The sequence below is a fragment of the Balaenoptera musculus genome, chromosome 11 (assembly GCF_009873245.2).
Source record: "Balaenoptera musculus isolate JJ_BM4_2016_0621 chromosome 11, mBalMus1.pri.v3, whole genome shotgun sequence".
Lineage (NCBI taxonomy): Eukaryota > Metazoa > Chordata > Mammalia > Artiodactyla > Balaenopteridae > Balaenoptera > Balaenoptera musculus.
In genome coordinates this window covers 74,356,042-74,383,282 of record NC_045795.1, presented here as the reverse complement: position 1 = coordinate 74,383,282, position 27,241 = coordinate 74,356,042, and the positions used below count along the sequence as shown (strand labels likewise).

The 27,241-nt window shown below is 40.6% G+C and overlaps 1 protein-coding gene across 12 annotated transcripts in view; it reads left to right on the top strand.

Moving 5' to 3' along the window:
- FHIT (fragile histidine triad diadenosine triphosphatase) overlaps window positions 1–27,241 on the top strand; it is a 1,509,753-nt gene that overhangs the window by 1,307,555 nt on the left and 174,957 nt on the right. For all 12 annotated transcript variants that reach the window (XM_036870236.1, XM_036870232.1, XM_036870237.1 and 9 more), the window contains one exon: window positions 8,163–8,231. In XM_036870236.1, the coding sequence (XP_036726131.1) occupies window positions 8,163–8,231 (69 nt within the window). The remainder of the gene's footprint in view (window positions 1–8,162; window positions 8,232–27,241) is intronic.

The window sequence follows — 27,241 nt, the reverse complement described above, 5'->3', positions numbered from 1 at the left end:
TGAATTAAAGGGAAGAATGGTGGTAGAGTTACTGCCATGTGGAGAGAAACATCTGGGCATGAGGCATTAACACAGCCTCCCTTCCCATTATCTTGCCTCTAGTTTTTCACTTCTTTGGCTTCCTCCAGTAGATTGTAACTCTCAAATTACTGTAGATTTTTGGTGTCTACCTCCTACCTCTCCCTGACTTCCAAAGGGCAGAACATCCTCTTTTCATCAAATAGAACCATTTACTGTCTCAAAAAGAAGTCCCAGACTTCTTTTCTTCTGTACTAGAGGCTTAAGTATATAATCTAGGTAATGTAAGCTCTCAGAACAGACCTCCCCAAGATGTGCGCTTTGGCACGTGGATTCTGTTGAGCTAAAGGCAATGGAGACCCTGTGGGCTCAAGAGAAAATACTTCCCCTCCCTTAACTACCTAGAAGAATTTCAATTGGGGATTTTTCCCAGAAAAAGAGTTATTACCAAAGATAAATTTTATCTAAATGCCCCCGTCTATATGGCAGGGCAGACATCTAATTACCAAACTTTGCTCTTCTTCTCATCGTCCTGTGAATGACCCTCCCGTCCTTGGAAGCCCCAGTCCCCTATCCCATTCCTTAGCTCAGGACAGCATATGTACCTCATTTTAGTTTTCCGTCTCTGTACCTCTCATATATATTCAGTTCCCGTATGTACAATACTAAATTTGATTTTCTCCTGTTAATCTGTCTTATGTCAGTTTAATTCTTAGAGCAGCCAGAAGAACCTAGAAGGGTAGAGGAAAGTTTTCTTCCTCCCTGACAGTAACAAAGATGTGGAAATAAATGCATCACCCACTACTCTGAGGCTGTCATTTGAACAACAGGAGTGATGCAGTCCTAGCATCTAAAGAGATGGGGGCTGTTTCATCTGTTATTTGAAGAATCCCCCAAATTTAGTCCACTTCTTTTCTATAGAGAAAACACGGACACACCATTTAGTCATTTCTTTCTCATAAGGTAAAAAAACTTACACATTTATAGTACTTTCACACCATTCATCTCCCCATTTTTAAGTCATTATCAATGATAACATTTGCTACCATTTACGTGAGAGCATTATGTGCCACTAACTGTGCATAAGGCTCTATATGCATTGTCACATTCTCACCAAAACACTGAGACATAGGAACTGTTACTGTGTCCATTGCAGCAGATGAGGAAACGGAGGCTTACAGAGAGTAAGTAAATTGTCCAAGGTCACCCAAACTGGTCAAAGTGGCAGATCTGGGATTCTAAGCCAGGTTGAGGGGATGTCAAATCCCAATTTAGTTAGGCTATCATCCTTCCCAATTAAATAACTAATATTTGGGTGAGTGTATGCCCTGGTTTATTTGAAACAGTCTGGGTTTAGACGTATACGTATCTTCATCGACTTACAACAGGGTGACATCCCAATAAACCCATCGTAAGTTGAAAATATCATTAAGGTGAAAATACATTTAATATATGTAACCTATAGAACATCATAGCTTAGCAGCCTGCCTTAAATGTGCTGGGAACACTTACATTCATCTACAGGTGGCAAGAATCATCTAACACAAAGCCTATTTTATACTAAAGTGTTGAATAGCTCATGGACCTTATTGAATACTATACAGAAGGTGAAAAACAGAATGGTTGTCTAGGTACAGATGGTTGTCAGTGTATTTGTTGTTTACCCTTGTGATCCAGTGGCTGACCAGGAGCTGTGGCAGCTGCCACTGACCAGCATCACTAGAGAGTACGGACCCACGTATCGCCGCAAGCCTGGGAAAAGATCAAAATTCAAAGTATGGTTTCTACTTATTACATTTGCACCATCGTAAAGTTAGAAAATTTTAAGTAGAACCATTGTAAGTCGGGGCCCATCTATAGTTATAAACAGGCCAGTGTAGTGATGAACAATGCCTCCTTTCACTCCCCAAATTCCCCTTTGGACAATAAATTATATGGCCCCTCACTAGTAATATGTTTCATGCTGGGAAATCTGATTTCTGCTGGTTTTAAGTATTCTTATCTGCCTATAAGGGGGGGAAACAAAGAGGGGAGGGAGGGAGGGAGGAAGGGAGGCAGACTCTCATGAAGTTGTTTTGAAGGGATGGCCTTCTAACTCCGTTCCTCTAGCTTATTGGCCATTTACACATCTTCTTTGGAGAAATGCCTATTCATCCCCTGCCCATTTCCTTAGTTGGGTTTTTTGTCTTTTTATTACTGAGTTGTAGTAGTTCTTTATATGTCTTAGATACAAGTCCCTTATCAGATGGATGATTTGCAAAATAATTTTTCTCCCGTTCCATGGGTTACCTTTTCACTTTCTTGACTGTATCCTTTGAAGCACAAAGTTTAAATTTTGGCGATGTCACCTTCTTCCACTTTTAAGGACCCTTGTGATTACATTGGGTGCAGGTGGATAATTCAGGGTCATTCATACTCTCCCTGTTTTAAGGTCAGCTGGTAACAATGCTAATCCTTCTGCAACTGTAATTCTTCGTTGCCATACAACCTAACATATTCACCAGCCCTTGGATTAGGATATGGACATACTGGAGGGTCCACTGTCTGCCTCCCAAAGCAGTGTTTTTGTTTTTCTTCAGAATCAGACTTGCCTTCTGTGATTACTCATTAATCTGAGGGAGAGGGATTCATACTGGGGCAGCTGGTGGAGGTTGCTGGACCCTAGTTATGGAGCAAGGTAGCTCTCTCTCTCTAGTCTTCCCTGCCCTTTCCCCACCATGATTTTATCCCTTATAGACAAATTAGAATATATTCTGACAAGGACAGAACACATCAGTGTGACTATACTGACCATTCTCAGGTGAGTATGGGGTAAAGTAGATGTGTTCAAAAGGATGGAAGGCGACACACAGATCGTGCAAAAGAGGCGGGACCTATAAAAATGTTGTTAAGGTATTAACACTGAGAGAGACCCTACATTGGGAGAAAAAGATAACGGAAAGGGCTTTAAAAGCTAAAATGTACTCAAGCAGATGAGCCAGGAAAGGGTGGATCTACTGCTTGGTGCAAACTACATACAATTAATAAATTAGGGGAAAAAAAAGACTTTTCATTGAACAACTTGGTTAATCTATATTTATATCTGGCATGACTTTGAACTAGGAAGACGGAAGGTGGAAATGGGACTTAGGAGATAACATCCTTGCTTTAAGTGAATTGAGATCTCTGGGCAAAGGCAGGTTCCATCCCCTGAGGGATGCAGGTCCGAAGGAACTTGCAGATGTGATCAAAGACATTACTGAGAAATCATGGAGCTGGCAGAGGCATCAAGAGGCCATGGCGAAGAGGTGTCCTTATATTTGGAATCCGGAGAGCCAGGGTGGCCTCCTGAGAGATGGTGTCACTTGGTGGTGAAGAGCAAATGCTGCAGTGTCTGATGACAGACTCAGGTTCAGATTTCACCTCCTGGTCACTGCCTTCAGGAGCTTGGCCACATTGTTTAACCTCTTTGGTCTATTTTGTCTCTTGGAAGTGGTGATGCATTTATTAACAACCTCTAGGCAGCATTGTAAGGGTTAATTGAAATAATGATGTAAATCAACCCAGGGACTGGTATGTAGTGATCTTTCATTAAATATTAACAACAATTACTACTACTAAGGATAATAATAATAATTGTAGAAACTAGTAGACTCAGGAAACTTAAACCCGTATTTCCTCACAAGTGATTTTCTCCCTCCTCTGCAGCTACTGCCATGGATTTCTTTGTGAAACTCCTTTTCCTTGGAAAAATTATCTGTGCTTATTTATCTCCTTTTCTTCATCTTCCACTCTCTCTTAAATCCTCTTCAGAAAAAAAAAAATCCGCTTCAGTTTTTTTTATTAATAACAGTTTTATGGAAATATAATTCACATACCATAAAATTCACTCTCTTTAAAGTATACAGTTTCATGTTTTTCTAGTATATACACAGAGTTGTGCAACCATCATGACTATCTAATTTTAGAATAAATTCATCATCCCCAAAAGAAACGTCATGTCCATTAGCAGTCACTCCCCATTCCCCCTGGCAACTGCTAATTTACTTTCTATCTCTATGAATTTGCCTATACTGGGCATTTCATATAAACAGAATGATATATCTGGCCTTTTGTGTCTGGCTTCTTTCACTTAGCATAATTCTTTCACTTAGCAGTACTTCATTCCTTTTTATGGCCAAATCATATTCCATTGTCTGGCTATAACCACATTTTGTTTATACATTCACTACTTGATGGGCATATGGGTTGTTTTCCCTGTTTGGCTATTATGTATAATACTGCTATAAATATTCATATACAAGTTTTTGTGTGGACCTGTTTTCAGATCTTTTGGGTACATACTTAGGAGTAGAGTCCTGAATCATATGGTAACTCTATGTTTAACTTTTTGAGGAAGTGCCGAACTATTTTCCAAAACAGTGGCATCATTTTACATTTTCACCTACAGCCTGTGAATGTTCTAATTCTCCACATTCTCATCCACGCTTGTTATTTTCTTTTTTTAATATTGCCATTCTATTGACTGCTAAGTGATATCTCAATGTGGTCTTTATTTTCATTTTACTAATGATTGATGATGTTGAGCATCTTGTCATGTGCTTTTTAGTTAAGTTTTATTCTCCCAGTTTCATGGAAACTAACTCAAGCTTTCAACAGTGCTGACTGTTGATGATACACTCCTTGAAATTCCTTCTTCCATCAGTTTGAGAACTTACCCTCTCTTGATTTGCCTCCTTCTGTGCTGTATCCTTAATCTGAGTCCTACTTCTTCTCTTCCCAAACTTCAAATGTTGAAGTGTCCCAGTTCTGAATTTTTAGCTCTGCCCACTAGGTTTTTTTGCTGGACACTTATATCCACCTGAAATTAAATTGTATATTTATTTTCTTGCTTATTTTCTGTATCTCCCTTTGCATTGTAGCTCTGTGGAGGCAGGGACTTTGTCTTGTTCATTACTATATCCCTGGTTTCTAGACTAGAACTTGGTTCTAAATATTTTTGCATGAATAATTATAAATGTTAGAAAAATGTAAACAGATGTTATATGAATAAAGAGTGGAGATCTCCATAATTAAATAAGTTTCTGGATTGCTAAGTAAACAAATTTAACCATGTGTCTTTTGAGTGGGTCTTCTCTGACACTATGCTAGTGAGCATTGTGGAATTTTAGTTGACCATGAAAACTTTTTTGGTATGCAGTGCATCATGGATTTTTAAAAATACTCTTCCCACTCAAGCAGCTATACTGTAAAATTTAATTAGAGGTTTTGTTAGCACTTAAAAAAGTCAATTGTGATCACCGAAGTTCAATATGAAGAACGAATTATATCGAATTATCTCAGTATGTGCTGTTCATGGGGGTTTTATCAGAATGCCATTCTATTGGAAGGCCATGGCAATGGTATTCCTTCACAACAGCGAGGTTTTGAGCAGGCTTTATGGTGATTTCCCTTTTCTGAGAAGTTGAGTGGTTTGTCAGGATCTTGTGATCAGTCTGTCACTTAAGAATTTAAGTCAAGCTCTCAGGCTGTGTTGAGAGCTATGCCCTTGGGGAACATCACCTATACAGTGAGCTGTTTACTGTCATCAGTGTCACAGTGAATTTAAAGTGGTTACCAGTGATCAAGGGTGGCAATTCCAGGACGGGGTGGTAACAGAGCCTGTAGAAGTAGCCCTGAACACTAACCCAGGAGAGCAAGGTAAAGAAAAAGAGGTGTGGGATGGGCCTGGACCCAGGAGGTTTCCTAATGTAAGTTCACAGCCACCTGTACGTCATTAATGGACAAGAATAGACATATTCATAAGGACAAGGCACAGAGGGTGACCAGAGAGCGGGAAGTCGAGGAAGCATTGAGTAATAGGTCTCCCATAATGCAACAGGGCAGGCAAAACAGTGAGTGACCTTGGTGCTTACATTAGCACATTTTCAGGAGAGGAGGTCAGGAACCAGATGGATCCTGTAAGCCATGGTTGTGGTTGTCTAAGTATGGCCCTGGACCAGCAACATTGATATCACTGGGAGTTTGTAAGAAATGCGAATTCTAGGGGCCGGGCGATCTGTGTTTCACCAAGCCCCGGGTGCATGCTCAGATTTGAGAACCACTAGTCAAAGCAACAGAAATAAGCTTTAGCAACAGAGTAACTTTAACCATGTCCCATTCAAGGAGCTTCTTAAATATCTTCTCTGCTGGTGTGGGAACCAACCCCTGAATGTGATCTCTATCTGCTGATTAAAAAATAAATAAATAAACATAAATAAAAAGTAAGAGTAATACTGCTGCAGTTGTATGTATTAAGTATGTACTAAGCAGCATGCTAGGGACATGGTTAGCAGATTTGATCCTCTTAACAACTCTGTGAGGTCGAAACGGTTGCAACCCCCCTTATAGATGAGGATACTGAGATATAGGCCTTATGAGGCAAGACCAAAGAGCTAGTAAGTGGTAGGTCCAGGATTTGCATTAGGCAGTTTGGCTGCAGAACACTGGTCTGGAATACCTGATTATTGAAAGGTCCAAGGGAGATGGTGGGTGGGTGGGTGGATGGATGGATATAAGGAAGAAAGGAAGGAAAGGAGGGAGGGAGGAAGGGAAGAAAGAGGGGGAAAGGGTAGCTGCAGGTTTGGGAAGTAAAGATTGAGTACGCCTTCTTTAAAGGGTGGGCTATTTCCATGTACTGTGGCAGTTTTGCCATCTTGCTGTTAAGTCACCTAGCCCACGTGCATCAATCATTTTCAGCCTGGGTTTATCCTGCACTGCTTCCTTCTAAGAATTTGTTTCTGTGGGTAGTTTGTGATGTATTTTTCCCTGTCTGTTTTTTCTCCCTGTCTCCCGCTGCTCGCATAGTCTTTGTGACTTAGGCATGCACTCGTCCCAGTTGCTGAGGAATCCATGACTGGCTTCATCATTAACTGGAGAATATTCTGGGAAAAACATGTCACTCTTTGGGGACCATGTGCTCAGGGGCTGATGTGAAGCTCCTCTCTGCTTTATTCACCTTGGACCGCCTTGTTCCCTGCCTCTGCTATAATAGCATATCATTTTCCCCTCCTCATGCAGCAAAGCCACAGGGACACTTAATCTCGCATTCCCCGGAGGCCCTTTGGAGGCTTGGAGACTTGGAGCTTGATCCCTGTAATCAAGAAGGGGTGGGTGTGATCGGAGACTAGGTTTGATTCTTTGTCTGCCTGTCCACATTTAGGCTTTTCCTTTTCACATTCCTCCCCCTGGTTTGTGAACACAGCTCAAGGGCAGGAGTGAGGTTTAACTTCGGCTGAGGTACAATAGACACTCTTTGGAAATAAAACTTTTCAATGGCAGTTTAGCCTTGAAGGATATTGAATTAGATATGCTGTGTGCCTTGATTCATGATCTCTGCATAATAGCATTGCTATGTATATTACCTGGGTGCTTTAGTAGACTAGAGAAATGGACTGTTTAAAAGACTAACTTCACAGAATCAGTGTTATGTGCTGACAAAGAATGTGGTGGTAAGAGCCAGATGGGCTGGCTTCCTGTGCTGACTTTACCACTTCCTCTGGGGCTTTGACCTCTCTGAGCGTAGATTTCCTCATCTGTAAAATGGAGATCTAGTAGAACTTGCCTCAGGGGATGATTCAGATCATTAAATGAGATAAAAGGCAAACCCAGAGCTTTCTTATCATAGTAACTCAACACTTAATACGTGAGAACTATTGATGTTACTATTATCTGATTATCATTTGAAGCCCCGGTTCTGTAACTTGCTCCGTACTCCTTTCTACTTTCGCTCCTCTGCTCTGTACTTATGCAGTTGTCTGTTAGCCAATTCTTATTTCCTGTCAGTTGCAGAGTCCCTATGGTCACCTTTTAAGACATGCTGTCATTTCAAAGCACTGGCTAAATACAACCAAGACTGACAACTATGAATAATTGCACAGAGCCCCAAAAACACTGGCATTTCACTCACACTCTCATATATGCCACCACATTGTCCTCTTGTTTTGAGCCTCTATTCTCTGCCGATTTCAGATATAGTTACTGAAGGGGATCACCATCTTCCTCTGAAAAATAATCCCGCAGGAGCCAATGTGGAGTAATTGGACTTCATGAGAGCATCACTATCAAGTCTAGAAATATATGGGGAGATAATCACATTTTATTCTTTCTTCCTTGTACTTTTTCAGCATGTTCACATCCACGTTCTCCCAAGGAAGGCTGGAGACTTTCACAGGAATGACAGCATCTATGATGAGGTAGGTCTGCGCTCTCTGATCTTATCGTTTGATCATCGGGGCTGGCAGTGTGAGGAAATCAACCTAATGAACCAGGTACCCTGGATATATGGTCTTAAATGGGATTCTACCCAATATAAGACTTGGGAAGTGGCAGTAGAGGCCAAGGAGCCAAGAATGGCCATTGCAGAAACTGAAGACAAATGAATTATACTGATTCTCTTTTTCAAATGTAATCTGGCAGAAACCAAGTCTTTGTGATTTCTGTCCTGTCATTTACCAAGGTACTAAACATTTTCATGGAGGTACAGCCCAGAGGTTCCGTAGGAGATAATCTAGAGTGCCACCAATGGAAATCAAGCAGATTGATACATGATTTTTTCTTTTTTTAGTTGAATACTACATTTAATTTTAAAACCACTTTGGAACTCAGCTTGTCTCTCCTAATAGCATTTATTCAGAGTGGAACTTTGAATTATGGTCAGCAGAAACTAGGTTGGTTTGAATGATGAGTGTAACCCCTGTGTCATAAGCATTTAGCAGTTAACTTACTACTTCCATTCAAGGATATAAATGTGAAACCACTCTAAAGATGAGCAGCAGAAACCAGGTGATCTGCTCCTAGGACCTCATCTACATGAGAACCTTCAGATGTCTGTCTGTGCTATGCGGAGTGTAGACCCTCTAATGGATATGCTGGTGTAAAATATCAGAAGATAAGTTCAGTTTAAATATTTCTTTCAGCAAGGAGAGGGCACCTATGTTCCCCACGTGTAAGAGCTGATCTGATGGCAGTGGGGCTCTGGAGTGCTTGGTTGGAAAGGTGAAAACACTGTTTTCTTAGGCTGAACTGTCCCCTTGAAATCTTGTTTATATTCCAAATGTGCTCGTGACAGAAGCTGCAGGGCTACATTTCAGCCCAGTTTGAGACCTGATGTCCAAGGCTGAGGTTGGTGTGTGGCCTTTCTCTCCTCCACAGTCTTTTGCTCTCTCGTGTACACTCTCCCAGTGTCCCCAGCCTCACAGGTGAAGCAACACATGTCCCTATCTCCTACCCATTAGGAGAAGCTTCTCAGGAGAAGTAATTGCTAAGGGAGTTTTCTTTTTCCCCATTAATTGCTAAATCGTAAGTACCCACTAAGGGAGATTGTGGTACGAGACTTGAAGATGTTGAACGTCGGAGACAGGCAGAATTAGGTTCAAATCCCAGTGCCACCTACTGGGATTGTGTGATGTTGGACAAGTCACTTAAACCCTGTGTTTTAATCCCCTTTTCTTTAAAATGTAGACAATATATAATACATACACTTCAAAAGGTGGTTGCATGTAATATATGACATACTGTACATGAAAAGCTTATTACAGGGATTGGTACATACTAAGCATTTATTAATAATTAACTGTTTCTGTGCTTATTACCATTATTAGTTTTGTTTTTAAAAAACCAGCAACGGTGAGTAAATGGAAAACCTGGATTTGAAGCCAGGTCATTGGATGCGCCCATCCAGTGCTCTTTTCAAGGGTCAGATTTCCAATTTTCCCTCTGTCTTAAACTGCTCGCTCTGAGATTCATCTTACTCTTTGTGCAAAAATACGTCTCCAGTTTGAGCGCATAATAAGATAATGCCTAGAAAGCAGCACGAGAAACATGAGGCATTGCACAGGCGTTATTGGTACAAGATGTAATGGACATCAGACTGAGTGACCTTAATCAGAAATGATGGAGTGATGAGGGGCGGCATTCTTTATACTGATGGGAGTACTCACCCCAGATTATGCATCTCTCCATGAAATACAACAAACACACTGCCTGGGAGGGGGGGGCAGTGGGAGCAGGGACAGCAGGAGACTGAGCTCCATAAAATGTAATTGTATTCCTGCTGCTGCAGAAATAGAAAATGATGCCTGGAGAAGCTCTAGATTATAAATTGGCTAGGAATGTTGTATTCTCCCTGGGCACTGTTTTAAGAGGGATGGTGACAAATCGGAGAAGGTTCACAGAAAGGTGATTAGGATGACAGAGCCTGGAAACAGTTACCTTGGGGAGTCATTGAAGGTGAAGATGTGTTGTCTGAAGAAGGGAAGGCTGTGACAGGGTCGCTCTTTCTAAGTGTCTGAAGGGCTGGCAGGTAGAAAAGGTATTAAAGCTGTTCTGTGTGGCTCCAGAGAACAGATCTGGAACTGTTAGGCATCAAGGAGTCAGGTATCAGTTCCACATAACAACAGGTCAAATTGATAGAAACTTCTGAATACCTGGAGTGCCTTGTGAGGGCGGGGGCTTCCCATCCCCGGACCTATGCAAGCACAGAATGAATGACCATGATTCCTCGGGAGGACTTCTCCATCCAGTTCTTGGATGGGCCACATGGCTCTGTGATTCCTGTCTTTACATATCTGACCATTTGACGGTTACCTCCATCTTTAGGTTACGAAAGTTCTGTAACAAATAGTGTAGGGTTCTTGTTGTTGTTGTTAGTGTTACAGCATTCGGGTTACTGCCTAATAAAATATATTCTTTCCTGTTCAGTTCATGGAAATATAAGATATAACTCTTCCTTGACTTATATGAGATCACTCTAATGAGTTTTCTCATTCCCAGCCTCCTTCCTGCTTTTCCTCCAGCTCGGCGTTGCCTATTGATGTTCCATGGGCTTTGTTTGCCTCCTCATATGTGTTTTATTTTGCTTGTGAAGGATTTTTTAATGGCATGCTTTATTTTGCCTGCAACATCTTTTTTTAATGAGTCTGGATGCTATTAGGCATGTCACTCATTCTCAAGGTCACTACCGCTCCCTGTCTCTTACCCGGCTTGCCTCACTTGTTTACGATACCAGCCGGGCCTTTGAAGGCATTTGAGTTTGAGGTCCTTGCCTATTTCATGGGTTACTCCTCTTCCCTCTACCACTCAGATATCACTAGTCCCCAGTATCCTCTGTCCAGTCTGTATGCCACTCATCTGTAACATCCATTTCACCTCCTTGCTTCCTCATTTACAACGCTGTGGCCCTGGGTGAGTTCTTTCACCTCAGTACTGGGTCTGCCCACCTCCCCAGCTCCCCTCAGCCTCATTCTTTCTCACCACTTGCTTTTGTCAAATTCTCGTTCCCACCTCAGAGACTTTGCACGTGTTGTTTTCTTTGACTGTAACTTCTTCCATCTTCTCTTCCCCTTCATGTGGCTTCAGATCTTCTTCCAAATCTCAGTCCAAATATTACCTCCTCAAAGAGTCCTTTTTACTGATCGCCCCCCCCCACCTCATCTAAGACAGCTAATTCCCTATCCCCTCCAGGATAAGGCTATCGTATTTCCATGTTTATTTCCTTCATAACATTTACCACACTTGAAATAACTTCTTAGTGTATTATTCAGTGCCTGCATCCCCAACTACACTGTAAAGCCATGAGAACAGGGACCTAATCTGGTATAGAACAGGTAAATAAATAGTTGTTAAGTGAATGAATACCTGAAAGAACAGGGTGTTGAAATAGAGGAACTTGAAATTCCCTATTAGTCCTTACAAAATTTAAAAGGAGAGAACATCTTGCTTTTCAGAAGGTCAATTTATTAACTCATAGCTACACTGGGTGAGATTCTGACATGGTGATATCAGCCATCTGAGGTTAATTTAATGGAGCATTGATGGAATGAAGTCTGTTGGTCAGAAATCAGTGTACAGATGGCTGCAAATTGTGGCACATCAGAAGGACTTGGTGAAGTAATTATAAACATTGTCTGACTGCTAAGCAAGTCTGGTAGGCATATGTCAAAGCAGATAAGAAACTTGCCTCCCCTGAAACCCAAACTTGTGTGTCTGTAACAAATACAGATGTGGGATTTGCTGAAAACAGGCACAAGAGTTTCCCTTCCTTTCTTTCCAACTTTATCACTTCTGAGTTCGTCTTCATCTGCTCTTCCTCCAGCTCTCTGTCCTGAATGTGTCTTTATGCATTTTGTTGGATAATTTATCTTCCTCATTTCAGAGGATTAGTCTCTCTTCTCTCCCTCAAAACCGAGTTCAAACTCCATCCTTTCCAAGGCAGAATCTCTTGTAAAGCCCTTTCTTTATGGTTCTCCATGCAGATCTTATTTATATGGTGCTCCTAAACCCTTTCTATTATATCTATGTTTTTTAAATTTCCATGAATTACATGAGGCCTTGTCTGAACTCAGTGGACCCTTCATTATCTTGACAAGTTGATGAAGATTATGGTAATAACATAAATGGGTCCTTAGATAAGAGAGCGTGTACAGCTAATGCAGGGGATGGAAACACCCCTTGCCTAATGTCGTGGTATATCATCTCATTAACTCAGTAAGGCTTACCCTAGCTGTGTCCCAAATAAGCAACTCTCATAACTGTATTGGACAATTCATTAAATGTTTATGGGTGACATTGAATGGTTGTGATTGTGCACTGTATATAAAACCCATTACGGACGAAGGAAGTGACTATTATTAAGGCCAGTGGGACTAGCAATCAGCAATTGGAAAAACTCAACCATGAATTTCTTAGAGCAACTGTGGGTTCAAGCATATCATGGGAAACAATTGCTTGGCTAAATACAATGCATGAACAAAATCAATTCGCTAAAATGCAGGTCATTTGGCCCTGAGGGCTGGAGAAAACTATTATATTGCTGATATTTATTGTTGAACTTGGATCTCTTTCACACACCATTTGACAATGGGCTCAAAGTCCATGGGTCCCCAGTTGACTCTCCAAAAGGGAAGGAATGTTTCACTGAGACAGTTAATTAGCTTTTTTTCCTCTGGGTTCAATGATGTCCTCATACTGAGGGATGAGTTTTACAGTGTTTGAGGATTTCGGATTGTAAACTTTGTTACCTCTTGTTAAGAACAAAGTTAGAGACGCCTTTGGTTCTTCTTCAACTCGTGAGAACTTTTAACTCAAAGAAGCTGGATGTGATATAACCAACAAATAAATATATAGTGTGATAATTTAATGATCTGTGACCTCAAATTCTCTCTGAGTGGATCTCCGAGTGCTCTTTTGATACCTATTTTAATGATAAAAGAACTTGGTAGACATCTGATTTACCCTTACTTACGTCAGATTATTACTCAGTTAAATGTCTATGTCCTTTGGAAAAGGGAAACATAAAATTAGCAGAGTAGCATTTATCTGGTTAAAAGATATTCCCACCCATTTTTCCTAGTAGAGATAGGAATTCAGGGAGGATATAATTCAGATTAGTCACATTTGATGGAATCTACACAGTGGAATGTTGAGGAGCATGGAAAACTATTATGGTGGTGATGGTGGGCTGGGGGCCTGCAGAGAATATCACGAAGTCAGTGGACACTTAAGAGGAAATAAAGAATGAAAGAAGGCAGAAGAGTAGCTGATGATGAGAGGACAGGTATCTACAGAATGGGCCTCAAGGCAAAAGATGCCACCTCTATGGTTTTTCCTGGAATCAGCTTCCAGAGAACTGCCACCCTGGGTGTTTTCCCACAGCTGCTCTTCTCTCTCATCTGAAAATGCTCAACTACATATTAGTGGGAAATAAGCAAGAAAAAATTAACTACATATCAGTTTATCCATGGTACCAAGTAAAACCACTCCATCAAACTGTTCTATGTGGTCCTCCCTCATTATTTTCTAAATAAGGCATTGTTGTGTGCCCTCATCAGTGAATTGTCTCACCAAACAGACATATTCCAGCAGAAATCTATAAGATGCTTGCTAGGTAAGGTGGACAATACCTGCTCCAAGAAATCCTTGTTGCTGGGGTATCTTTCTGTCTTTCTGCCTGTTTCTCACAGTCCTTTTCTCAGACACTATTAATTGTGTCAAACCTCAGTTAATATCAAGACTTGAAGACTGTGCCATTTGTGTATTTTTTAAAGTCTTAGTTAGGTTTATAATCACGGTTCTCGGCATAGCTATCAATGAAGAGTCACTTACGAAGAGCATCCAAAATGTTTTGATAACTGTTTAGCCTATGACCCACTAAAGCAAACTATCAAGATTTTGTCTAACAAATGTTTCCAAATCAATTTTACTTAGAGAATTGAGAGTGTGGGGAATAAGGATAGAAAAAAAGTTACAGAGGAATATGTTATGAGCAGAAATGGATCAATACAGCAAGAATAAAAAAGATATGGATTAAGCATTGACACATTTATATCAATAAATTATAATAGCCTCAAAGAGAAAAGCCCCCAAACATTTGACTTGATCTCTCTTTTAAAGAATAAAAGCAAAATAAGCAAGAATTAGGGGGGAAGTGAAGATAAAAATTAATACAGTTTTAAAGCCCCAAAGCATTTGAAAATGCTTTTGCTTTTCGATTATCATCTGTCATTCATTAGACAAAGAAAGATAAACTTATTTCAAATAACCTTTATAAATAAGTCCTGTTACCCCTTAGCTTGGAGCAGGGGTTGTTCTTTGAAACTATCATATGTCGTATTCCAGCAGAGGTAAACAATAGGCCTCTGAGTTGCCTGCTTCAGAGAACATACATAGAGCCCTGGAAACAAAACCTGGCATTTGGAGTCCCAGCTTGGGTGCCCACAATGTGGGTGTTCTTTTGTCACCATCAGGTTACATCTATCTGTGATCAATGTCCCCAGTCTGTACTTTGCACGTTGTGTTCTAAAGCAGCACTGCCCAATAGAAATAGAATGTGAGTTACATACGTAATTAAAAATGTTTTAGTAGCCATGTTAAAATGAGTGAAAAGAAATAGGTGAAATTAACTTTAATGATATAATTTTTAACCTAGTATAACCCAAATATTATCATTTCAAGACGTAACTAATATAAGCCATTATTAGTGAGATATTTATATCCTCTTTTTGTATAAGTTCTTGAAATCCAATGTGTATTTTACTTTTCCAGCAAATCTCAACTCAGACTAGCTACATGTGGTTAGTGTCTACCAAATTGGGTGGTGCGGTTCCAGAATTTATTCAATCCAGTTAGCTTCATTAGTTTTCATAAAGTGTAATTTGATGTAAAACCTCTCAATTTTTTCACCCTTGCCCTCTAAATCCAAAGGACAATAATTTATTTTTCCTTGTCCTGAAAATCATAACATAAGAATTATGTCATTAAACAATTAGGTCAGGTTCCATCATCCCTGATCAAGACTTTGTTGAAGTTTTAAAGATGAAATGACCTCAAAGATGACCAGATAGATCCTCTACACAGAGTTTACCTTTTTTTTTTTTAAATCTTTTATGCTACTAATTTCACCAGGAATGCTCCTAAAATAATCCATGAATTTTGGAGGACAGATAAGCCACCATGTTAATCACTGTTTCTGAAGATTATAACTTTTCTATGGATGGCCCAATCACGCATTACTCAGGTGGCTGAACTTTCTTGTTCCACTTTTGAAAAGAAACACATTAAATGTCCTTTTGACTCAGTATCGTCTAGGGGTTGAGTTTGGGACTCTGACTCCAGACTTGGTGTTCGTTCTCAGCTCTGTGTTTTTGTACAAGTTGCCGAACTTTTTCTGTATCTCAATTCCCTCATTTGTAAGATGGGGATTGTGATGGGGCTGCTGTGATAATTAAGTGTTATTACGTGTAAAGCCCTAAAACAATTCCTGGTGGACAGTTAATGCTCAGTAAATACTAGCTTTTATAATTTGTGTAATTATTAACATTATCATCATCCTCTGGCTTTTAAGGCTGGCTCTAGACCTTGTACCCATCATCCTTTTAAGGCTGGCTCTAGACCTTGTACCCATCTCTGTGTGTCAGAAGCATTCTAAGGAGTTGGTGGGAGTGGGTGAGGAGTCCGACTGGCCAGAGACCACCTTCTCTGGAGACTCAGGAGATTTTCCAAATCCAAAGAACACGTTAAGGGGAGATCATACGGGTTCAGTGTCATCGCTTGTGACTGTTATCATGCAAGACTGTGAGTGAGAAGCCTTCACAGACATAGCAGCTCAATAATTCGTGAGCACGTTAAACTTTTAAGCTACCCCCAAGTATGCAACCCACACTGTCCAGACATTCAAACACAATGAGGAAATCTCTTCCAGGAAGAAGAAATTCTGACTTAGGATCTTATTCTAAGTCTTTCAAATTGCTTTAGCTTCATGGCAAGCAGTTCTTTTTAGAGATTTTTATGACCTCCTGATTTAGAGGAGCAAGTTGAGAGATGCCTGATTTTCTTTCTAATAAAAAAGAAATCTAGAAAAGGCTCCTATACCTGTATAGCTCTCAATTCTATGCATTGGGTCAATACAGTAATTTATTACAAGTTCTTTAATGTTGAATTTGCTATTGAAATCTCAATGTCTTTCATGTTTTCCATATTTAAATGGGGAGAAAAAAATCTAATAGCACTAGGCTAACAGTAACAGACAACAGATTAACAATAATAAACAATTCTAGTTCTTAATCTTTGTTCCTAGGGAGAGGACTAATGAAAAATAGAATAAAATCATTACTGTTATTTAATGAGAGTCCACAATGGGCTGGACTCTATGCTGGGTGCTATGCATACATTATTTTATTCTTCATAAACCTTACTGGATAAGTATCATTAAGACCATTATCTTGAAGCTAAACCTCAAAGAGGGTGAGTGTTTGCCTAACCTTTTAAGCAGCTTGTGGCAAAGCTTGTTTATACTAAAGTCTGTTTGACTACAAAGCCTTTGGTCTGAGGAAAACATTATCTTCCCTTTTATGGAAAACTCAAGGATAATGAGATAAGTGATTTTCTTAGAGACTCTGCCTTCCAGTGCTAAACTTTGAACAGTTTCCAGAGCTCTGTTCAACCTTAGAGACATTTACACACACACTACACACACACACATGCATACACACACCCCCCTCACATCCTAGATTTCCACTAATCCTGGACACACGACTGCTAATCAAGTATGTAAGACTTAAAATGTAGGAAATTGGCATCTTCCAGAGTTAGATGTTTTCTCTGCTTTTAGGATCTAACCCCTCAGCCCCCAGCTGGGTACTTTATTATAACTCCTTTTTATAGTTTTGTGTTTTTGTTGTTTGTTTTTTAATACAAGGAAGTCATCAACACACTCTAGCCAAGCTTCTACAACTCCCAAGGTCATCCTTTCTGAGCTGGTTTTGTGCACTGGAACCGTTTAAATACTTTTGCATGCCTTGTAGTGTATTCATGTCATGATAGCACACTGAAATATTTAAAAGGAATTTGCTGCCTTTTTTTTTCCCCCCCTCAAAAAGAAACAGTCCTTGCTTACAACTCTCAATGGACCATAAATATCTTCTAGGCCAGCTGCACCAGTACCTGTTGGAAATCCTTCTTACATTAGCAGTAACTAAGGAACTCATAGAATATTCCCTTTGCACTGCAGTGAAGCCTTGTTTCAGCATCTTCTTTTTCCTTTGAAAGAATTTTGGTTCTTAGAAAACTCTTCAGTTATTGAAGAGGAATTTGCACATTTGGGTCAAATCCATGTATGACCTTCCAGCTGGCTTCTCCAATAATCTTGGTCATGTCAGTTTGTTGCAGGAAGGGGGACCCCTTCTAGGGCCCGAGAGTGGGCTCTTCTCTAACATTCAGAAATGAATTGTCTGAGGAGACACATGTGCTGACAAAGCAAGGGACTTTATTGGTAAGGGGTGCCCGGATGGAGAGCAGCAGGGTAAGGGAACCCAGGAGAACTGTTCTGCTACATGGCTCACAGCCTCAGGTTTCATGGTAACGGGGTTAGTTTCCGGGTGTGTCTGGCCAATCATCTTGCTTGGACCATAGTCTGACTCAGGGTCCTTCCTGGTGGCATGCACCTCTCTCAGCCAAGGTGGATTCCAATGCAAAAGACTCTAGGAGATTGGTCATCTCCTCCCTCTTTCGGCCCCTCCCGCATTCTCCTTTTCGGAGGCAGCACTGTGTTCCTTATCGGGACCTCCTGTTTTGAGACAACTCAGGCAAGCGGGCCTGGCCAAGGTGGGTGATTTCGGTCCACAGTTCCCTAACAAGTTGATGTGAAAACGAACGGAGGCTGAATATTTTTTAGCAACCTGAAATGACATGAAATAAACAATCTGACTTGTCTTCTTAAACCATTTTCCATCCACATGGTGTGTCTGCCATTTACCTTCCTTACTTGGGGCACTAGAACAGTTTCTTCTTTCAGAACTCACCTCAAAATCAAGAGCGTGGGGAGCTGGAAAGGGTTTCATCTATTGGTACTTTTTAAAGGAGGTTAGATGTCATCAGTTGGTTATACCATCTAGTGGAGAGGGAGAATGTGGTGTGATTATGACATTACACGCTGGTGAATTAATGCATCCAGTGAAATACAAGAGGGAGCAGGGAGTTATGTTTACCTCCAACAGATAATAAGAAAACTGAGGCACATGAAGACCTAGGAACTTTCCTGAGGTCACGGAAAGAGTAAGAAACAGACCTGGGATTCATATTCAGGCTTTCTGTTTCCAGAGTCTGAGTTCTCTTTCACTCTGCTGCCTCTGTGAACTCCCAGAGGTGTTTACCTTTGTCCTTCCTACCTCCTCACACCCAATAAATCCCACTGTCTAATGGAGTAGGTTCTCAAGATATATTCGTTCTGCTGAAGCCCCAGCCCTCTGAATTCAGAGCCCCACTTTCCCATTCTTCAGCTCCATGGCTTTCCTTTATCAGTTGCACACCCCCTCCTTTTTTTGGGTCCTACCTTCCTCCCTGTCTAAACCTCCTCTCTACAATGATGTATGTCAATCATTGCTCACTAGAACTGAGGAAAAACAAAGCACAAGAAGAGCCTGTACCTTCGTTCTAAGAACAGTAGTTCACATTGTTACATTTCCTGAGATGACAAAGTATTTTTCAAACTAGCAAAGCCTGATGGGAAAAGAGTGGGATTTTAAAGCTGAAGTATCAGGCCTTAGTCTAGAGGTATAGTGAGACTTTGCTGGTAAGTCTAGAATCAAATCACAAAGGCTGGCTCTAGACCTTGTACCCATCTCTGGAGTCTACTTGAAATTAGTTTTCTAAATGGCCCGTGAGGGCCCCATCAGCTCTCTAAGATAGACCAATCCAAGATGGAACAGTACACATGCACCTTCATATTTTGGAAATGTGTCAACACCCTACCAAGAGACTAATAGCTATTTCTATTTTCTCCCCTTCTGGGCTCAAAATGTTGTCGTCTGTATCATAGTCGTTGTCTGTATTATCTTAGAGCTTGGGCCTATAAAACTTGAGTAACTTATCTATTTAATTTGAAAAGTCTTTACCTGGGAAGTAATTAATATGCCAAATAATAGAAGAGTATATTTTAATGATATATATGCATATATATGAATGAGTGTTTTTAAATATTTTTAATGACATAAAAGATTGGAATATAATATTGAGGAAAAGAGTGGCATATAAACCAAGAACAGGATGGAAGCATATGTACCTAGTAATTAAAAGGGATTGTGGCTGGATAATGGAATCATAGATCACTCATGTTTCTGTCTTCATACTCTTTGGCATTTCCCAAACTTTATATAATGAATGGACAATAATTCTGTAATGTAAAGAAAACATGGAGTCATTTTTTAAAAAGCAGATGTTCTATGTTCCTTTTTACTCATTGGCAGAGACCAGTGGTGAACAGAAAGACATTGACTTTAGTTTTGGAAAGGACCTCGTGGGAGATAGTCACGTTTGACCTACCAGTTAATTTGAAATACCCAGAGAAATGGCCTTTTTGGGGCTTACACTCTCTGACTTCTTAGGAAAAAATATTCTTCAGGATAACATTTTCCCTGACTTCCTGCTCTGAGAGGCAGGGGAAAGGATACCTTAAAAATAGGCCCTCATCAGCTGACTTGAAGATAGGAAGATCTTCCCAGATTATCCAGTGGGCCTAGTATAATCACAGGGTGCTTAAATGTGGAAGAGGGAAGGAAAAAAGTTGGTATCAAGAGTGATACAGCATTAGAAAGAATCTACTCGTTATTGTTGGCCTTGAAGATCGAAGTGGGCCATGAACCAAGGAATGCAGGCAGCCTCTAGAAGTTGAAAAAGGCAAGAAAACAGATTTTCCCCTGGAGTCTCCAGAAAGGAACACAGACCTGCTGACACCTTAATTTTAGCTGGTTGAGACTCATTTCAGACTTCTGGCCTCCAGAACTATTAGATAATAAATTTGTGTTGTTTTAAGCCACCAAGTTTGTGGAAATTTGTTACAGAAGCAAATATAAAACTGACGTATCAGCAAACCTCAGGATTCAGCCTGGGCTTTGGGGGAAGAAAAGGGGTTGGAGTGCATTGCCCTAGTGTGCTGGCTCTCTGTCTTTCTGGCTTTATCTCTCTTAACTCTGTTCCTTCTCCAGTCTGAAACTCTTTTTTTCAAGTCTGGGGACGGGCAGGTAGAGCTATTCTGCCTCCTTATTCCTGCATGAATTATTTCTCTCTCACACTGGGGCAGTGCCTTCAGCACTTAGAAGCCAAGTTGGTGAGGGCAGGAGACTCCTGCTACCCAGTAGAGACACTTCCACTCAGCCAGGAGAGGGTCAAGAGGGAAAAGACACATCAGTGATCACTTTGAAACATTAACTTGCCTCATATGGATAAGAAATGAGCAACAGTAACTATGGAGAGAGTAGGAACCCCTAAGTACCCCAGGCAGTGTGCTGTGATAGAGAGCCAGCCAAGTTCAGGGAAGGAAATGACCACCTTCCTTCCCTCCTGTAGAGGCTCATGTCCTGGCTCCATGGCTCATGAGACCCTGGTCAGTTCCCTTTGTCTGGGGCTCAGTTTCCCTATCCTCAAACTGAGACGCATTCATCTCATCTAGGTCACCTCCAAGCATACTTTCAGCTCTGATACTTTGTGATTCCATGACTCTAACTAGTTCAACTGAGAAAGAACCACTTGCCCTGAGGACTCCTTCCCTTTGATTTCTACTTGGAGGCCACATTAGCATAGCAGAAAGGATATTGATACTGCAGTTGACTTTTAAAGTTCACTGAGAAGGGGAGATGAAGTGAAAACACACCAGATGGAATGTGAGCTCCCTACTATTTCAAAACTTAGACATTTCCACTAAATGTTGGCACAAACTTAAAATTGAATGTCATCTTGAATGCTATTCACAGTTTTCAAAGTGACAACAATAGTCTTTGTCGAAAGAAGGAGAGACTAAGTCTGATTCTAAAACTCTTGGAATTTTATTTTATGGTTGGAAATAATAGGAGAATAATTAGTTGGATATGAGAATAATAGGGAGGGGAAACCATGCAGGCAATGGAGACATAGCTGTGACCCCACCACTGAGTGACTGGGACTTCCAGGAACCAATCCGAAAAAGCACTGTGAATCTGGCTCTTCATCTAATGCAGATTCACTAAATACACTTTCAATGTCTTTAATTTTTAGGGGTCCCACATGCTGTGGTTCTTGATCCAGTTGGGTAAGAGACCCCTTTGAGAATGCTGCTGAAGCCTGGGAGGTTCTTAGCTAAGAAAAAATTTAAAATATTTACATAGATACCTTAAAGATTTGCATTTAATATTGGGATTATTGAGATTTTTTTTAGTCCCAGGTTAATAATACCCAACTTGAGGTAGAGAGAAGAATGTCCTCAAAGTCTAGGAAATTAGTAAAACCAATTTTGTGCAAGTTGTGTACACGCACACACATATACACACATGTATATATACACACACACACAGACACAGTCACGGGATTGTGTTCACATCCTTGAGGCTCACTGTGTCCACTCAAGACCCACTTCTCTCCATCTGAGAGCATTCGACTGTTTAGTTATTCTCTCTTAGAGCAAGTGTCAGAGACACAGTGTCAGAATATGCAAAGAGAGAATGGGGTCTTTTGAAAAGGGAATATTCCCTACACTTGGGGCAGTGAGTTTCATTAGGGAGCCCATAGTTGAACCCATCTGATGGTTGAATCTCCCACCTTCCCTTTAATTAAAAGTTCAGTTCCAGAGTCACACAGTAGCTTCCAGAAAACTTGTCATACAGTTCCACAAAGCACTGGTATTCGCACTTTTAAGTTTATTTGTGAATTGACTTGATTTCTGATGTCTGAGGATTATATAATATCATCTAGATATAGAAAACAATTGTCTTGAAACTTACCTATCATAAATCTTCTTGAAGAGTTAAATAGTCTTTAAATAAGTTGTAAGAATTGAATTTTTGTCCTTTCTATCAGTGAAGTTACACATTCAGTTTTTTTAATTCTCTGATATACTTATCATGGTTATTTTTTAAGTGCAAGATGACTCAGACTGTGGCTCTACAATATGTAATTTTGAAATTTGCAAATTTTAAAGAGTTATAGAGCTGGTTGATCTCAGAGTGGTTGAGGGGGAAAAAGTGATTTTTTAAAAAAGTCTGAATTTACAGGTGCCATCAGTTTTTCATATTCAATTAACAGTTTATATGCAGTCACCTCACTGCTAAAAGGCTTACTACTTGGGAGGTTCTGGGTTAGTTTAATTCAGATATTTAAATTCAAGGGGTCAGTTGCTCAAACTTCAAGCATCTGAAAATAGAATGCATCCCCTCTTCCCATAAAATGGCCCCTCTTCTGCTTCTGCCCATCCTTACTCTTGGCACCCCCATTCTGAACAATCCAGGTCAGAAAACTTGATGCATCTCCAGCTCATTCTTGAATTTCATCCTTGAATTGATCGACCTTGTTGTTCACCAAGTTCTATCAATCTTTCCTGCCAGGCACCTCTCATAGTGCTTCCTACTCTTGGCTGGGCAGAAGTCCTGGGATTCTACTCTCCAGGGTTTTTCTGGGGCTTTCCCAAGTCTCCCAAATCATGTTTTCAGGCTACTTCTCTCTTGATTTTGGGTGAAATTAGAGAGAAATCTCACCTTATATTTTTCTTCCCTAATCTGTTTGTGAAGGTTGGGGTGGGAGATGTTGCTGCAACTCCAAATCACACATTTTCAAGGTTCATATATCATGTAGCACGAATCAGTACTTCATTTCTTTTTATTGTCAAGTAATATACCATTGTGTGACTGTACCACCTTTTGTTTATACATTCATCGGTTGGTGGCCACTTGTATTGTTTTTACTTCTTTATGAATAATATTGTTTGTAAATACTGCTTATGAATAATGCTGCTATAAATGCTGCTATTCATATACAAGTGTTTGTGTGGACATATGTTTTAATTTCTCTTGGGTATATACCTAGGAGTGGAATTGCTGGGTCATATGGTAACTCTATGTTTTCGAAGTACTGTCAGACTATTTTCCAAAGCATCTATACCATTTTACATTCTTACCAGTAGTGTATGAAGGTTCTAATTTCTCTGCATCCTCATCAGCACTTGTTATTTTCTAACTTTTTGATTATAGTCATCCTAGTGGGTATGAAGCGATATCTCATTGTGGTTTGATTGGATTAGCCATCCTGGATGGCTAATGATGTTGAGTATCTTTGCACATGCTTATTGGCCATTTGTGTAACTTCTTTGGTGAAATGTCTATTCAGATCAAGTGCCCATTTTTAAAATCAGGTTATATGTCTTTTTGTTATTGAGTTGTAAGATGAATCTTCATATTTAACTCATTTAACCCTTGAAAAGTCTCTCTGGGATTGGCATACTTTATTTTGTAGGTAAAGCAACTGAAGATGTTCACTCAATGGCCCAGGGTTCCATAGATTGCAAGAGTGGACTAGGACTGAAGCTCTGGCTTTCTGACTCTGGGCCAAGGCCATTTCCTAACAGTGTACCCACTCTTATATTCTTCACCATTTCCCTTGAAAAGTAAAACAATGAAGAATAAAAATGACAATAAAACATATGTTAGTAAAGTCCAAAAGATAGTGTAGAAATGAGCAAACTTAATACTATAAAGGAAAACAGGGTTAAATGAGAACAAAACCAAAAGCATAAGGACAGTGAGGGATTAGGTTAGCAGACAAAACAGGAAGTAAAATTTTGCTTCTTTGAATGATGTTGGTCACATAGTGGGAAGAAAAACAACTGACCTCAAGATTATCATATCAAGGAAGGATTGCGCGGGCTCCAAACAATTTGGCTTAAGGCAGAAGCCACCCCTCGTCTTTGTGTTTGCCTGGTACATAAAGAATGAGCAGTTCAAGCACAAGAGGGTGGCTTAGTGCGAGGTGGTGCCAGGGTGGCACCTGGAAGGAGTCAACCTCTTTGACTCAAGGAGAGGAAAGTCATTCCGTTTTGTCTACGTGTATAAATCTAAGCATCCTTGTGCGGCAACTTCCAGGGTACTACTCATATGTCATGTGGTTGAAAGAGCATGTCACCTCACCTGTTCTGCTCTCCAGCCTGTATAGTTGCTGGGAGGAGCCATTTACTGGGAGAGAGGCAGAGACTCACGGTCCTCAGCAATCTGGGGCTAGTCTGGGACTGGAGCCATGGAGGGCCTGTAGTTTAAGTCACTTTCACTGTCCTGGCGTCTACCTCAGAGGGTTGGGGCTACACAGAGAGATGAATCCAATAGGCACCCTCTTGTATTGTCCCTGTTACTGTGCTCGATGATGGTGAAGAGCAGGTGCAACGTCTCCGGCTGAGCCTCTGCTCTGCCTTCCTGTTGCCTAGCTCACGGGTTGGCAAACAATGGCAGGTGGGCCCTTGGCCTGGCTTTGTAAATAAAGTTTTATTGGAACACTGCCATGCTCATTTGTTTACAAATGGCCTGCAAAGCCTAAGTTGTTTACTTTCTGGATCTTTACAGAAAAAGCTTGCTGTTCCCTGGCCTGGCAGAGTGCTGGGCCCACAACAACTGATTCTTAAACCCTCCATGGATTTGCATCCCTTCAGTTAACTGCCTCAAAGCTACAGGCACCCTTTGGGGAGTCACATTTTTGTTAATTCCACTGAGACATTCTCTCCCTAGTGAGGGTTCCTGATGCTCAAGGCTGGGTGCCAGCAGAAGCCACAATGCCTTTGTTTTCTTTAACTGGTTAAGATCTCTCCTGCTTCCCTACTCCAGGGCTGTCAGCCTTCCACCAGCCATTATCTACCTACTCAGATGAGATCATTTTCCATTTGCAAAAATGTCTGAGAAGTTTACCGTTTTACCTACATCATATCATGTGCCCGCATGTGTCCCTGGAGGAAATGTCAGCTCTTGTTTCTGAAGTTCATGGCTAGTGGAGGAGCAAAACACAGAAAGGTTATGTCACTTGCCCAAGCTCCCGCTTTGAATCCCGGCCGGGGTCTAAATCCAGGTCAGGAAAAACGTGGATGATTGTGGCTTTATCAGGGAGAAATGGCAACAAGGACTCTGGTGATAGTCAGACCGCGGGACAGAACTTTCTGCTGATTCCCAGTGTCAGCCCTTGGAATCTTGGTCTCCTCATTCATAAAGTGAGGCTAAGAATATTTCCTAGGTCCTGGGTGGTTTGGAAGATTCCATCTGACGATGCTTCTTCATTGCCAGGTAGAATACCTGGCTTGTGGTGCTCACTAAATGTTAGCAGCCATTATTGTTGTTGCTGTGTTGTTGCTGTTGTTGCGCTTATTAGTAGTAGTATTTTAATTTTGTAACTGAGAGGTCAGTGTCTGAACTTGACCTTTGTGGCTCTTCATTCAGTGTCTGGAGTTAAAAAGTCAAATGCCCACAGAAGAAAGACAGAGACCATTAGTGACTGAAGTTGGCTAGGAGTAAGAAAACAGAATCTGTAGATTGTATTTATTATCTAAAAGATGCAGCTTCATGTTCCATTCTGTTTCATTGTTGCCAAGCGGGAATGTGGGACTAAAACTGCCAAATCTAATAATTGTTCCTGAGTATGCTGGAAATCTTAGTTTTTAACATTGAAAAACAGTTTCCATTAAAAAAAAAAAAATACACATGACAAAATACTACCAAATCTGAAGGTCATATCTGGTTTGCAATTTCTTGTATGAAGGCAGTAAAACCTTCCCTGGGAAGATCTTTCCTGGGAAGCTCTGCTTATATTTGTTCACATCTAAAGATGGTTTCACTATCTCACTCGAACATCCAGCAAATATTTGTCAAATAATTCTCACGTGCCAAGCACTCAACTAAGGATTTAGAGATGAGCCAGACAGATTCCCTGCCCTCGAGAGATTCTCATCTAGTGGGAGAATCAACATGTCATAAAATAATTGTAATAGAGTGTGGTACATGGATATTCTCAAAGTCTGTGCACCTGCCACAGGGGGAACAGGAAGGGCATTCTGGAGGAAGGGGCATTTGAGTTGAGTCTTGAAGGATGAGTAGGAGTTTGCTGGACCAATAAGGGAGGGAGAAAAGGAAGCCATGTAGGCCTGTGTTGTGCAACACAGTAGCCCCTTACCACATGTGGCTATTTAGATTTAAATTAAGTAAAATTAAATAAAATGAAACATTCAGTTCCTGTGTTGCATAAGCATAAGCCACATATCAGGTGCTCCGTGGACACATATGATTAGGGGCTACCACATAAGACAGTGCAGAAAATTCTGTTTTACTGTACTGAATTATGGTGTCAGTAAAGATACACTTACCCCAAGACACTAACAAGTTCAGAACACTGCAAGTTTTGGGGTGTAGCTGGAGTGATAATAACTGGAGTTGGAAAGGTGGCCAGGAGGCAGAGCGAGAGGATGTGTGTGTGTGGCAATTCAGCATTGTTCTTTTCAACCTTGACTCTGCTTGATTCAGTATGCCACCATCTACCCACCCTCCCAACCATCGCCAACATACCGGTGGCTTTTTTTCTTATAGCTGATACGCATTCAAATATATCACATGGTCCTAAAAAAGCAACATTACACTTGTATACGCTCCAGGTTTCTGCAAGGGGTGACACACTCTCATTCTTGCCCCAGACACTGCCTTTGAATATTAAATATTTTAATGATTTTTTTTCATAGTAACAAAAATTTAAAAAGGGAAAACAGACTTAAATTTTTTTCATTCTATGCTGGTGCTCATTGCTGAATCATATTTGGAAACTTATAAAGTCATCGCTGTGGTTATATAGTGAGCATTATTAAAGTTATTTCATTGTACTTTCATTATTTCATTGTCTCTTTGCTTGTAAGAGATTTAAAAATATAGGATGAACTTTAGTTTAGTGCTCA